Below are 13,308 nucleotides of genomic sequence, written 5' to 3'. Positions count from 1 at the left end.
GTGGGGGCGTATGGTAACACATGTGAGTGACAGAAACAAGTGCTTCTATCGATCTCCAGTCTTCTATTAGCATCAAGCTAACAGTGTTTTTTCACTCTAGGGCTGAATCTCAAATTGCTCTCTACTCCCTACGTGGAGAATTAAGACTCCACCCAGACAGTACAGAATATAGCTAAAAACAGTCTTTTGGATTTCAGCCATGTGTGTACAATTCCATACTGGACAAATAGTGCAGTATTTGGGCGAAGAAGGCAGAATTACATAACTTACATAGTGCGCTATATAGGAAAGAGGAGGGAGATGTTTGAGATTCATGGTTGCTAAATTGCTTTTATAGTTTCCAGCTAAAAAAAAATTAAAACCAGCCAAAATGCCATCTAAAAACTACATAACAAAAAACAACCTAAGGTCTTTAGAACCATAATGCAAAATAACACAGCATTTAACCGACAGGATCCCAATAATTTGTGTCTGGTGAAGACAATATAATAGAGGTTTGTTTTTCATTTTGTCACGTTTTCTACACGTCACTATGGACAGTAATGTCATTACTGTGTATGTTGCATTTCATGTTCTTTTACTGTAGTGATTGCTTTTCAGTCTGGCATGAATTCCATAATTTAGACTCTCCTTAATTTGGTGAGCAAAAGCGGCTTCTAAAGCGAATGATTTTGCATGAAATAGTTCAGTATTATAATATGTTCATTGTTACATGAGAAAGTAAAAAACTGCAGTATACAAGGATGGGTGACTGAACATCCTTGTCCTTTTCAGCAGTCCATGGTTGCTTGACAACAATAACATACTCTAAAGGGACTACTTTTTGATGGAATAATAGTTTATCTTGATTACTATTAATAATAACTTATAAATTATTTAGTTCAATTGTGTGTATTTTATCATACTTTATGTTGTGTACTGTTTTCTAAAATCAATTAGCTATCTAACTCTGTGCATTACAGTGATTTTGTCAAGGGGGTTTTATTTCACTTTGAGTCATGCATAATAACCCTTATCTGTGATGATCACTGTAAGGCGCAGCCTCAAGTGGCTTATTGCTTTAGTACAATTAATTTTGTTTAAAAACAGCCAGACCGTGCTTTTCCTCTATGTGACTAGGAATGCTCAGTCTTATTTGGTCAGCTCTGGATGGCATATGTCACCTTTGTGGTCAATCAGTGGAAAGGTTTTTGGTTTTTCAACTTAAATGTACGGTTTAAAACCACAAAACAGGTTTCACAAGATAGAGAAGTGCTTCTCAGCGCGCATTGCTTCATAAACAGCAATGACAAGAAGCAGGCTTGAAAAGGCCGTGTCTGAACTCCCTCTTAGACTGTACATGTTTTTCATTATGTATAGGTAGCACTGTGGATGTTGTATGACTGTGCTGTCTGTACAAATGGCTCTGAATTATTGGTGAAATGTTGGTTGATTGATGAATGATGGGACTGACTTGTGCAGGCATGTGCATATTCAAAAGTTTGGGCACCACTGGTCAAATGACATTCTGTTGATTTTCTAAATGAAAATAAGTTTCCACATCCTCTACAGAGAACGCACTTCTGCAGATCTGGATGCACAACTGCTGTTTATATGCTAAATTTAATATGGTGGAAAAAAAAGCCATAAAATGTGGCCTGTGCAAAAGTTTAGTTAAACGCCCAAATAAACAGAAATTGTGCACTGCAGTTAGGACGGAATGCCATATTTTAGTGTGTTGGAAACATCATCAAAATGTCATTTGACTAGGGGTGTTCAGCCTTTTGTATAGGACTTTCTTGCACTTGGAAATAACCTGAGAAATTTATTTTGGTGCAAAGTATACTAGCAATTAAAAGTTTGTAATTACATGTAATTATCAGAAAGCTGTGAAATATCATTCTAAAATAATTAGAAGTTAAATCGGACGTTAACATAAAATGAATTTCTGAAGTTTATTAAGTATTTATTATTCCAAAAACAAAACAAAAACAAAAAAATCTACAAGCAGAGATTCTACAAATTCAGTTGTAGATTCCACCTCTATTTAAATCAGTTGTCATAAAATAAATGTTGTTTTTTTTTTTAATTAAATGATATATACTTATATTCTAATATTCCAAAATACATGTAGTTGAATTGCTGCCTCCAGGCTGATGTGTTTTTTACACCCTGTTGTGCGTGTATGTTCTGCAGGGTTGTCTCCCTCCTCCGCGCTCCTGCTCGTCTCCATGTCCGGCGATGCTTCCCCTGGTGTCTCCTGTGTGTAACAGTACAGAGTGCGTGAGCTCAGACACAGAGTCGTGGCTGGAGCTCAGTTCTGACTCCCAGACCCTTCAGGTGTCCATCAACGAAGGAAACGCACTGGGCCACCTGCAGGATTACCACGGCAATGAACGTGAGTGACCATCCAGAATGCTTTGATCTGCCTCAGACCTATTTCACACATACTGCTTCTGCATGGCATGAGCGACTCAGCAATGTTTGGCCCGTAGAGCAGTGCAGTAGGAACGTTATGCAGACATCCTCCTACCAAATGGCTGAATAGTCAAAGGGTTTAATGATATGCATGTTAATATTTATTTTTTAATAAGGAGTTGTGAATATTATTTATTAATTTACAGGTTTTTTTTTCATATGTGCTTCATCCTGCTCCCGCCTGCAGTGGGCTGGATATTGTGGCGGGTCCAGCTGGAATCCACAGGAGTGCAGACCTTTAATCTGAGTAACCAGATTCTGTTACAGGCACAGGTCTAAGGAAAATGTTGGTAGATGTCTGTTTAATGTGGGACCATAAAGCTGCACACCTGATGTTTAAAGGGCATTCTGGCCCATCACGAGTTTAATATTTTGTTTGTTGTGTCATGCAGTGTTCTGTAGCGTGGCATTAGATCCCTCACCCTCATCAGTTTGACAGAATTCACGATTTTATGTCATTTTGATGTTTGCGTTCATCAGTGTTCTCGTACTACAATACTTAGCATGCCGTATGCCGTATACAACTGGTTGACTGATGTCAACCAGTCCTGACTGCTAGCCTAGCCGCTGAGTTATAGGCTAAAAAAATGCAACAAAGCCTTAGTGTAACTCTTACCTTCGTCAGCGAACAAAGTCATAAAGAAACAGTGATTTTATGTTTTCAGCACTAAATGGACACTAAATTTACTCTTGCAAGCAGAGAAAAGTAGTCAAACTGACGTATACCTGGATTTTAGCTTTTAGCTTTTTGTTGTCGTCCTTATCTGACGAGTTATTTCTGTTGTTTGAGTAATCCATTCTCTCCATTATGATGATGATGTTCTACAGTTATACGGTTTCAATCAGATGTTAGGCCTTCTAGCATGAACATTAGCTCTTTGGCTGATTTCTGTTTTCGCCAGCTAACAACAAAAATCTCAGAATAGCCCCAAAAATCCACCCACAAAGCAGCCATCGTTTTTCAAATATTCATCCCACCTTCAGAATACATCATCAGCAGGAGGTTTTGCTAGTCTTTAAACCAGAAAATCTCACTAATAGATACCATTGCAGCACCACTGTAGGATACAAGTCAGCGTGTTTACAATAGAGGACATAACAGTGATTACATTTTTCATTTTGGATGGAGTAACAAGCAAATAAAGTACATAGAAATGCCAGTGGTACACAGACAGGGAGTTAATAAGAGCATATCAGCATCCTCAGTAAAGGTTCTTGAAGTGGTAGTCTGAGGGAAATGAGGTGACAGCCACATTTATCTGATTTGATTGATAAGCAAAATAGCATGGGAAAAAGCTGTCATGGTGATGCACTGCAGTGGTTTCTTTGAGTCAGAAGAGGGAGAGGGGAAGCACACTGTAAAGACAGAGCATGAGAATTCTGTCAATGATGACTCTGATGTTCTTTTTTGTATAATTATGCCTTTTTGCTCTGTTCCAATCAGTAAACACATACAAAATCCTTATACAAAACTATACTCACATCCCGACTTACCTGTTAAGGTTCTAAGTCAAAGGCTGCATCTAGAAACTTTTGCTACTGCTCATGTCCTCCCCTCCCTTCTTACTGCTCACCTCCTACCCCAGAAGAATGTGGAAGAATCGAGGAGAGGAAAGGAGCTGGAGGAATGGAGAGAACTAGCAGAAACTGTGGAAATGGGACAGTTGATTCCTTTCAGCATCATTAAATTTGATGTTGATTACTGATGAACCAATGTGAAATCACAATGTTTGCTTGATAAATGGTGGTAAATCTGGCAAAAAAGGTTTTTACTGGGGACTTTTTTGCCTAAGAATGCCCTGCATGTTCCTCTCCACCATGAAAATGTTTTTACAAATATGTTTTAGTCCAAACTTTACTTCAAACCATTGTAAAACAGTGTCTCAGTTATTAGGCAGCGTATTCATAGCCATATGGTGTATTAGTTGCCCTGCGATGGACTGGCGGCCTGTCCAGGGTGTATCCTGCCTTCTGCCCAATGACAGCTGGGATAGGCTCCAGCACCCCACCGCGAAGGATAAGCGGTGTAGATGATGTGTGTATGTATGTGAGTTTTAAATGCTTTAATCCAACTCTACTGTTGTTCCATCAGGGCCTCCATCTGATGAGCTAGAGATGTTGTATCTTGACCTCAAACATGCCAACCTGACGCCATGCGGGACGCTGCAGCCTTTGTCCAAGCGGGATTACAGGTCCTCCTTTGTCAGACGCTGTAAAAACGACACGGTCAACGAGAAATTACACCTGGTCCGAACACTCAACAGCACTTTAAAGGTAGGACTGGAGAATTGGTTTTAAAATGGTTTATCATGATATTTTTATTTGGAGGATGTAAACATTGTTTCAAGTTTCAAAAGCACTGTTTCCACTCTTTGCAGTTTATATGTGGAAACTAAGCTGCAGCAGAAGAATCATGATTCATGTGATATCACAATTGTGAACACATTTACATATAACTATCCACATCTTTACATATAACTACAGCAGCTTAGCTGTGACAGCTCACTTTGAAATGATGCTGAGTGCTGTTACTGCAGCTGGTCTGTAGCAGAGTTATCCGAGTGGAAGATATGAGAAAATGATTAAACGATGTGCTGTTCATGTCTGTCAGGAAGCAAATTCAGTCTTGCTAAGGATCCAAACATCTGAAAGGAGCAGCTAAAGGTTACTGTAACCCACCTTTCTCTAAAGATTTCACTGTGAACTTAACAGTTTGTTCTGTTCACTTCAGCTAGGACTGCGTTATTAATGAGACCCTGCGAGTCTGCAGTGACGGCAGAGGAGGGTAAAGTTTAGCAACCTCACTGCTGGGCTTTAGTTAAATTTAGGGAATCATATGCCTTCAAACAGGGGGTGTGTGACAGTTATTTATTTTCGCCTACCCCTGATATGAGGCTGAAGTCAGCTACTTGCCAGCTTCTTGTTTGAATTTTCCCGTACCACCTGAAATGGAGCAGCAGTTACATTTTGGCACTTTACTACTGCTGGACTATTCAAGGTGGATTGGGAAATAAGCTAGCTAGCTACCAAGACATTAGCATATTATTAGCAATTTTTTAATGTTTGTGATGAAGAAAAGGGCCATAATTAAGCTAAGATAATGGTTATCGTATTTTTTTAACAGAGAAAATACCCACAAATTTGTGGGTTTCTTTGGTCATTTGCGCAGCCGTCTTGCTTGTTTTTCTTTTTTTGTCACAACACTCTATTTGGAGTTTGTCTCTGAAAAACCTCAGTTTGGAGGGCCGTGTAGCCCTAACACTTCGCCCTAACACTTTGCCCATCCATCTCAACAAAAATTGGGACACCTTACCCTAGACCTGAATGCGTAAAACGGAGGGCTAAGGGCTAAGAGGTAGGGGCGAGGGGTGAAATGGGGTTGGGGCTCAAAGTTTAGAGAACTTGTCTGAGGCAGACAGCAGATGGCAGTATTGAGATTCAGTGGATCCTGAAAAAAGGTTCACCAGAGTTTGTGTTCAGTTCATAGTCAAAAAATATTCAAAACATATATATTCATATGCAAAAGCTTGTCCGCCCCTTGTCAGATTACATTTTATGTGGCCTGTGCTGAAGTTTTTTTGTGTTTTTGGTTTTTCCAATATGTTAAACTCAGCAAATAAAAAGAACATGTGCACTAAAACTTGTTGAAAAATGCCATATTTAAGTTTGTTTCCTGTAGATTACATGTTGACCTGTTTTCATTTAGAAAACGGAAAACGTCGTTTGACTAGGGGTGTTCAAACTTGTGCATACGACTGTAATTGCATACGCTCACAAAGTGTTAGAAAGCAAGAAAGTAGGTTATGTATAAGTCTAAACTGTCTGCATGTTGTGTTCCAGGCCAAAGAAGCTGACCTGCTGGCCATAGAGCAGGTTCTGGCTGATTCAGCGTTGGACGGCAATAAGTACCGACAGTGGAGGAGTGCTAATGTCCTTCTGATGGAGGAGATCAGCAAAAAGGTTCAAGCAGCGCAGGAAACCCCCCAGCCCAGAGAGCCTGTTCAGAGTCAACCACAGTGCTCCACTTCAGCTGTATTCACAGAGACCAGCGTGTGAGTGCACACACGTTCTGGATGGTGACCTGGTTTAAGGTGGAGGATGGTAGCCATATTTTAGACAGCGGCCTTTGCCACATGCACCACTTTACATTTGAAGTCTGTTATGTTTCACCTCCTGCTTACAGATTAGTTGTGTTCTTTTGAAAGGGCATTTGAGCAGCATATGAGTGGATCTGTTCATGATTATCACTCAGTTATTTACTGAGTTATCTCATCTTGGACTTGTCAAGTGACCTGCTTGGTTTGAGGCAGACAGCAGATGGCAGTATTGAGATTCTGTGGATGCTTCATTGGAAATAGTTCACACTCAAAATGTAATAAAGTTGTTTTTTAAAGGGTAACTCCACTGATTTTACAAAATTTCTGCCTAATTCAGAGTGGTTTGATGTAAAATAGTTTTATTGTAGAAAAACTTGCTGATTTCTTTACAGTGGTGGTGATAGGAACAAGGGCTCACAATGTTTACACCACACATAGCCATTTTATTTACTGTCCAAAACGACCAGCGAACCTACACTTGTCTTCTGAGTTTTTATATGCAATATTGATGGTAAAATAGTGGTAAATCAAAAAAAAACAAAAACATTTCTTTGCGGACTATTTTGCCTCAGACCACCCTGTATGTACCTGACATCAAAGGATCTTAATTAGTATATTTGTACCAATTCATGTTATAACTTTCTGTGATGGAGCTTTTAGATGTCTGGTTGTTATCACCACCGCTGTGAATAGTTTTGACTCTAAGTTTCTCTAGAACAGAGCATTTCACACCAAACCACTCTGACTTTGTTTACATCTTAACCACTTAATGAGGCTGAAATTTTTAAAAAATTGGTGCAATTGCCCTTTTAAATGTTGTATATATAAAACATTTTAACATTCATATTTAAATTGCCTTACAGAAGCATGAGAGCAGACGTATTCAGTGTATTTAATCATGAAAGCCTTAATTTAAGTCATCTTAGATTTGTCAAGTGTCTTAAGGGGAAACACTTGCATCTATCACTAAATGTTAGTTTCAGAAAAACACTTCACTCCCTCCATTTAGTCATGACACCTCGTCACTTTGGTTCACCTATTATCTTACTTTCTGTCATGTTAAGAAGTTGTTTTAAGTTGTGGACATTGCATGCTGTGTGTTTTAAAATCAAACTCCTGGTTGTCCGTTCAAAAGAACAGATTAAGACTTTGCACAGTAAACTGTCCATCTGACAGTTCAGAACAATTTCTAGAACAGTTTGAAATGTAAACGGATGGATTTCTCTTTTAAGAAATAACTGGCAGTAAGATTTTATTTTTCTGTTTGTGTTTTAGATAAACATGTATTTACAACTGTAAATAAATACCTGAAGTATTTTATTTGTTGCATGATGTCTGTGAATGATTTGGCTGGTTTTGTAAAAAACTAATTATACCTGTTATGCTGTAAAGTAAATACTGTGCTGGTGAAAATTTTAAAAATCCAAATCTAACTTAGCAGTAATTTGTTTTCAAAGGTTTGTACATAATCATTGAGTCATTCAGAGTGGAAATGCATACCCACATTATGGAAAAACATACCAACTCAATTTGCAAATATATTGTATTTACTATTTAAAACCACCAGTGAACCTGCATGTGTCTGAATTTTAATATGTAATGATGATGATGGCATAAGAGTGGCAAATCTTAAAAGTTATAGTTTATGTCAAAGCCTCCTCAGACCTATCGTAAAACAATATTTCAGACATCAGTGTATTTGTTCATGTAATAACTTTTTGTGAGGGAGCTTTTAAAGGCATATTAAACTCTCAGACATCTGGTTCCCATCACCACCACTGTGAACAATTCTGACTCAGTACGTCTCTCTAGAACAGAGCATTTTCGCACCAAACCACTCTGAATAATTTAGTGTATTAAAGTTAAGATAGTCTATTTATGCACATTTCATATAGAAAGGCAATTTAAACTGCTTCACATCACTGACTCTCAAACTGATCCTTAGGCCCCCCAGCTAGGCAGTACACATTTTTTGCTTTAACCCAGCTTGCAACATCTTATATAATGAATATGAAGAACGAAGATTGCTTTATATAATAAAAATAAAAAGGAACATTAGACTCTAAGTACGTCTTTGCTAATTGACTATATATTTGTGAACGCGGGAAATGTGAACATTTTATGTATTGCTGAACTATCACTTTAAGTAAGGTCACTCAGATATGGCCTTGTACAGTTCAGTAGTGAATGCTGGCTCTGACTGGAATCCCGGGCAGCCTGTGTAAAGTGATTTAAAGTATCTACAGTAATGTGATTACCATTATGACTTCCATAATAGATACAAGCTTAAGCAACAGCTCTTATTCTCATCATTTGTCAAGCATTTACATAAGCTTTTCTCCAGAAATCAGCACTCCAGAAAGTCTCTGAGCAGAAAAGTAGACACAGACTCTTTTTCAGGCTGTATCACAAAGCCGACATGCACATTAGTCCTCTGGCAGCCATCTGCGGGTGTGAACTGTGATGAAAGGAAAAAGATTGCATATGAATACCCCAAAAAGATTCATCAATGGCGAGCTGAGGAACGTGGCTCCAGCATGCAGATCATACTCAGCCATCTGTTGCTGCCTTTTGTGTCACAGCAAAAAGAGCGCTAAGCCTGGACCCTGGTGCTGACACTGATTTGAATGAGAATGAGATGTCTGTGCACTAGATGGCACTGTGCAACGTGCTGAGGATTGATCTCATCCTAGACTGGCTATGTTAAAGTTGGATTTCCAGCCATTTAAAAATGTTCAGTATAATTAAATGGTTAAGATGTAAACAATCTTTCAGAGTGGTGTGATATGAAATGGTTGTTCACAGTAGTGGTGATAGGAATATGCTGCCTGATGCCTGAGACGGTGATTTACAATAGTTTTGAGATGCAATTTTGAGATTTGAGAATGAAAATTTATTTTTTGAGATTTAACACTATGTTACCATCAACATTACATATAATGTAATGTCAGAAACTGACCACTGAGGAAGGGCTAGATGATGGTTAACACACACTGTGTGTCAATGGATGAGCTGCAGTTTCTAACTGTACATGTATGAGAGAGATCTGATGAAGTGGACAGTAAGAATGTTCTTCCATTGCACAAAGTACCAGAACACCAGAAAACTGAAACTGCTTTTTCCATTGACCATCAGCCAGTACCGAACGTTCCAGTTTTGTGGTTTTGGTACCTGCCCCATACCAGTCAACTTAATCCTCATTGAAATGTGGATGTGGGTGGTGAAAAGCTTGTAAAATTTGATAAAAACTTTGAGCCAAGTCAAATCTAGTGTGAAATCAGTATTCTGGTGTTTAATGTGAGCTGGCTGTATTGGTCAACCTTGCTAGGAAGAACAGCATAAACTAGTAAAATCAACATACACTGTATGGACAAAAGTATTGGGACACCCACTGGAGCTTTTATGACATCCCATTCTAAATCCACAGACATTAATATGAAGTTGGTCCTCTCTTTGCAGGTGTAACAGCTTCCACTCTTCTGAGAAGCTTTCTACAAGACTTTGGGGTGTGTCTGTGGGCATGTCTGCTCATTCATCCAGAAGAGCATTTGTGAGGTCAGACACTGATGTTGGACGAGAGGACCTGGCTCGCAATCTCCGTTTTAGTTCATCGCAAAGGCGTTCACTGGTGTTGAGGTCAGGGCAGACTGTGCAGGCCAGTCAGGTTCTTATACACCAAACTTACCCCCTGAAAAACAACCCCATAGCATTATCCCTCCTCCATCAAACCTGCAGTCTTGTAGGTGGCGTTCTCCTTGCATTCACCAAACTCAAACTCGTCCATCAGACTGCCAGATAGAGAAGCGTGATTCATCAAGCCACAGAATATGCTTACACTGCTAGAGGTCAGTGGTCATTCTGGTCTGTGCTGTTTATTTATTCTTTTTTTTTTCAGCAGGGATGGCACGTGAGGCTAATATAAACATTTTTGTGAGCATGCGTGCACACAACAGTGCAGCCCATAAGTCAAGGAAGACAGCTACTTAGCCAAATTAGACTCTTTAGAGTGGTTTCTAAGATGGTTCCAGCTGTCTCTCTAGCAGGTGGACAGTGAACCAGAACAAGAACTGTAAATTTCTGTTGGGTTCTTGTTCATGATTGTGCTGAGAAAAACAAAAAAAAAACAGCAATTCTACTGTGTCTGATGCACTCATACCAGCGCCACACAACACCATGTCACTACCACGCCACTGTCACTGCATGAAAATGTACAAACTAATATTTGACAAGCTGTTTCAAAACCCCTATTCTCCATGTCTTCCAGACTTTCTTTCTCTGCCCACCATGCTTCGTAGAACTGCTTCCTAAAAAGAAAGTGCTTTCTTCCACACCATAGCAAAATGTTCATGTTCACTGCATGAGGTTCCCATGAGGTTTCCTATGAGTGAGATCCACTGTACTACATTGCTGATCTGAGTTTATGAGGCCCTCCTTCCTCATATAACTCTCTACCTGCGGCGTTAGATGAACGTCTTTCTCCCTAGTTTTGAACATCTGTGGTTATAGAGCCAGAATTCAGTGTAGAATTGTGTCCTCGGGGCCCAAAATAACTGTTTTACTGAGTGCCTCTATTTACACAGGACAAACTAGCCGGAGGCTGTTTCACACACAGTGGAGGTCAAACAGAAGACAAGAGAGCAGCACATTCTAAACAGAAGAAAGTGCTTGTTTGTGGCTCTTGTTGAGGAATAAACATCTTCATGATAATAGAACATTTTTTAGGTGTGAAAACATTTGACTTTGAGATCCAAAAGACTGCCTTTTGATTACTGAGGTGTAGCTTAGGATTAGTGTACAAGTGAGGGCGTACAATTATTCATTTACAGTATTATGCATATATGTGTATGTGTATATATATATATATATATATATATATATATATAAGGGTGCACTTTGTAGCTCTACAATTACAGACTGCAGTCCAGTTTCCTTTTCCTGTAAAGCTTCCAAACTATTTTGAAGAGTTTTCTTTCATATTTTCACATTTATAAAATGAAATAAATGTCATAAATGACTGCATATACAGTTCTATACAAAAGTTTAGGTGCTCCTGCTCAAATGACATGTTTGACATGTTGTTTCTCTAAGTAAAACTAAATGTATACATCCTCTACAGAGAATATACTTCTGCACATTTTAAAGCACAATTACTGCTTATCTGCTGAATTTAACATAGTGGCAGGGCAAATAAATCATGATATGTGGCCTGTGCACAAACTATGGCACATTTTATGTATTTTTTAAAACATGTTGGAAATAATAAGCTGAAATTGTGCCCTAAAAAAGCTGCAGAAAACTGTTTATGTAACTGGTTAAACTGCAAGGCTTGCAAACATAATAAACTACATAACTTACAGATGAGTTTCATAGTAGTTACTGAAGAATTTTACTACTTAGTAAGTATCCAATTCTCAGGGAACACAATGTAAAATATTAAAATTATTTGTATGATTAAAATTGAGTGTCATATGCAAAAGTTTTGGAGTCCCTGGTTGAATGACAAGTTTTGTGAAAATAAGTGAAAAACATCTTTTACAGAGAACACACTTAAATGTAGCCTTTTCTGCACATTTTAGGTCAAAATCTCTGTTTATTTAATACATTAAATTACATTTTTCTCCAAAATGCTAAATTCAGCAAATGAACATGAATGCAACTGACAGGGTTTTCAAACTTTTACATATGACAATACACAGACAGACAGACAGATGGAGAGACATATAGAAAACGTCACTTCTCTCCAAATACAGTATAAATCCATGTCTGTCTGTGTGTGTAAGACAGAGAATTGACCGTTAGGCCATCACTCCACCACTCCAGATCATTTTAACTAATTCAATACAATCTACTGTAACTGAATCCAGTTATTTAATTCAATTCCTTGCAGAGTAATAGCTTCAGTCACAAGAATACGAAACAGATGAACAAAAAAGATCCTTTCATGAACTGTATGGATGACTTCAGCACCATGGCTTTGCGCCAAAGCAGCACTAAAGTGGAAACTCCGCTCTCCAGACTTGTATAACGTGCACTGCGTACATGCCAGACCAGCAGAGCAACAGTGATGTTCAGCACATGACTTTACATGAATTACAGGACTTCTACCTAATAGCTTTTCCATAGCTGTATATAGTCAGCCTCACTCAAAACACCCATAATTCCTTGAGTGCTTTCTGTACTCTCGCTCCAAATGACTAGACAAACATGAGTCTGTGCTGAAGAGGTTATTATTATTCCTGCCCGGCCTCATGTATGCACTGCAAGTGCAGTAGTGTATACATACAGATAGCAGAAGATGGATGTGCACGTGAACCTTCTTGGCCGTAGTGATATCACTTAGAGTCTGAAGGCCCCCTCATCATAGCGCACTGTTATTTTTAAGCTTAAGGACTTACGTGCAGCTTTATTCTGGGATCTTCTTTGGCTATTCTTAGAAAGTCATATTGCTGTGGAAACTTTGGGGGAGCAATGTTTGTGCTGTCTCAGGGGAGCACACGTGAGCACGTTGGCTTAGAAGATATCCACCGCGCTCCTGACCTTGTGTTTTTCACCAGGAGATGTTTTTCAGTTCAGGTCTGGGCCCACACTCACATTTCTAGTATTTTATTTTTCCCTCTTCTTCACGTCTCACACTTATGTGGTGTGTCTTATGTACCAAAACAGTCCCAATTCATTTTTATTGTTATTATACCTTTTTCCAACCTTCGAATCAAACAGGCTGTTTTTGTTACCGTGCCTTTAAGACGGATGTATG

At 38.8% G+C, this 13,308-nt stretch overlaps 1 protein-coding gene across 1 annotated transcript in view; it reads left to right on the top strand.

The window, feature by feature from the left end:
• Window positions 1–7,298, top strand: part of LOC118816273 (connector enhancer of kinase suppressor of ras 3-like) — a 75,770-nt gene extending 68,472 nt beyond the window's left edge. The window contains exons 20-22 of the mRNA XM_036582799.1: window positions 2,176–2,377; window positions 4,550–4,731; window positions 6,298–7,298. Coding sequence (XP_036438692.1) covers window positions 2,176–2,377; window positions 4,550–4,731; window positions 6,298–6,513 — 600 coding nt within the window. The 3' untranslated portion in view covers window positions 6,514–7,298. The remainder of the gene's footprint in view (window positions 1–2,175; window positions 2,378–4,549; window positions 4,732–6,297) is intronic.
• The last annotated feature ends 6,010 nt before the right edge of the window (window positions 7,299–13,308 follow it).

This window comes from Colossoma macropomum, unplaced genomic scaffold, assembly GCF_904425465.1.
Source record: "Colossoma macropomum unplaced genomic scaffold, Colossoma_macropomum, whole genome shotgun sequence".
Classification (NCBI taxonomy): domain Eukaryota; kingdom Metazoa; phylum Chordata; class Actinopteri; order Characiformes; family Serrasalmidae; genus Colossoma; species Colossoma macropomum.
This window is presented reverse-complemented; position numbering and strand designations above follow the sequence as displayed.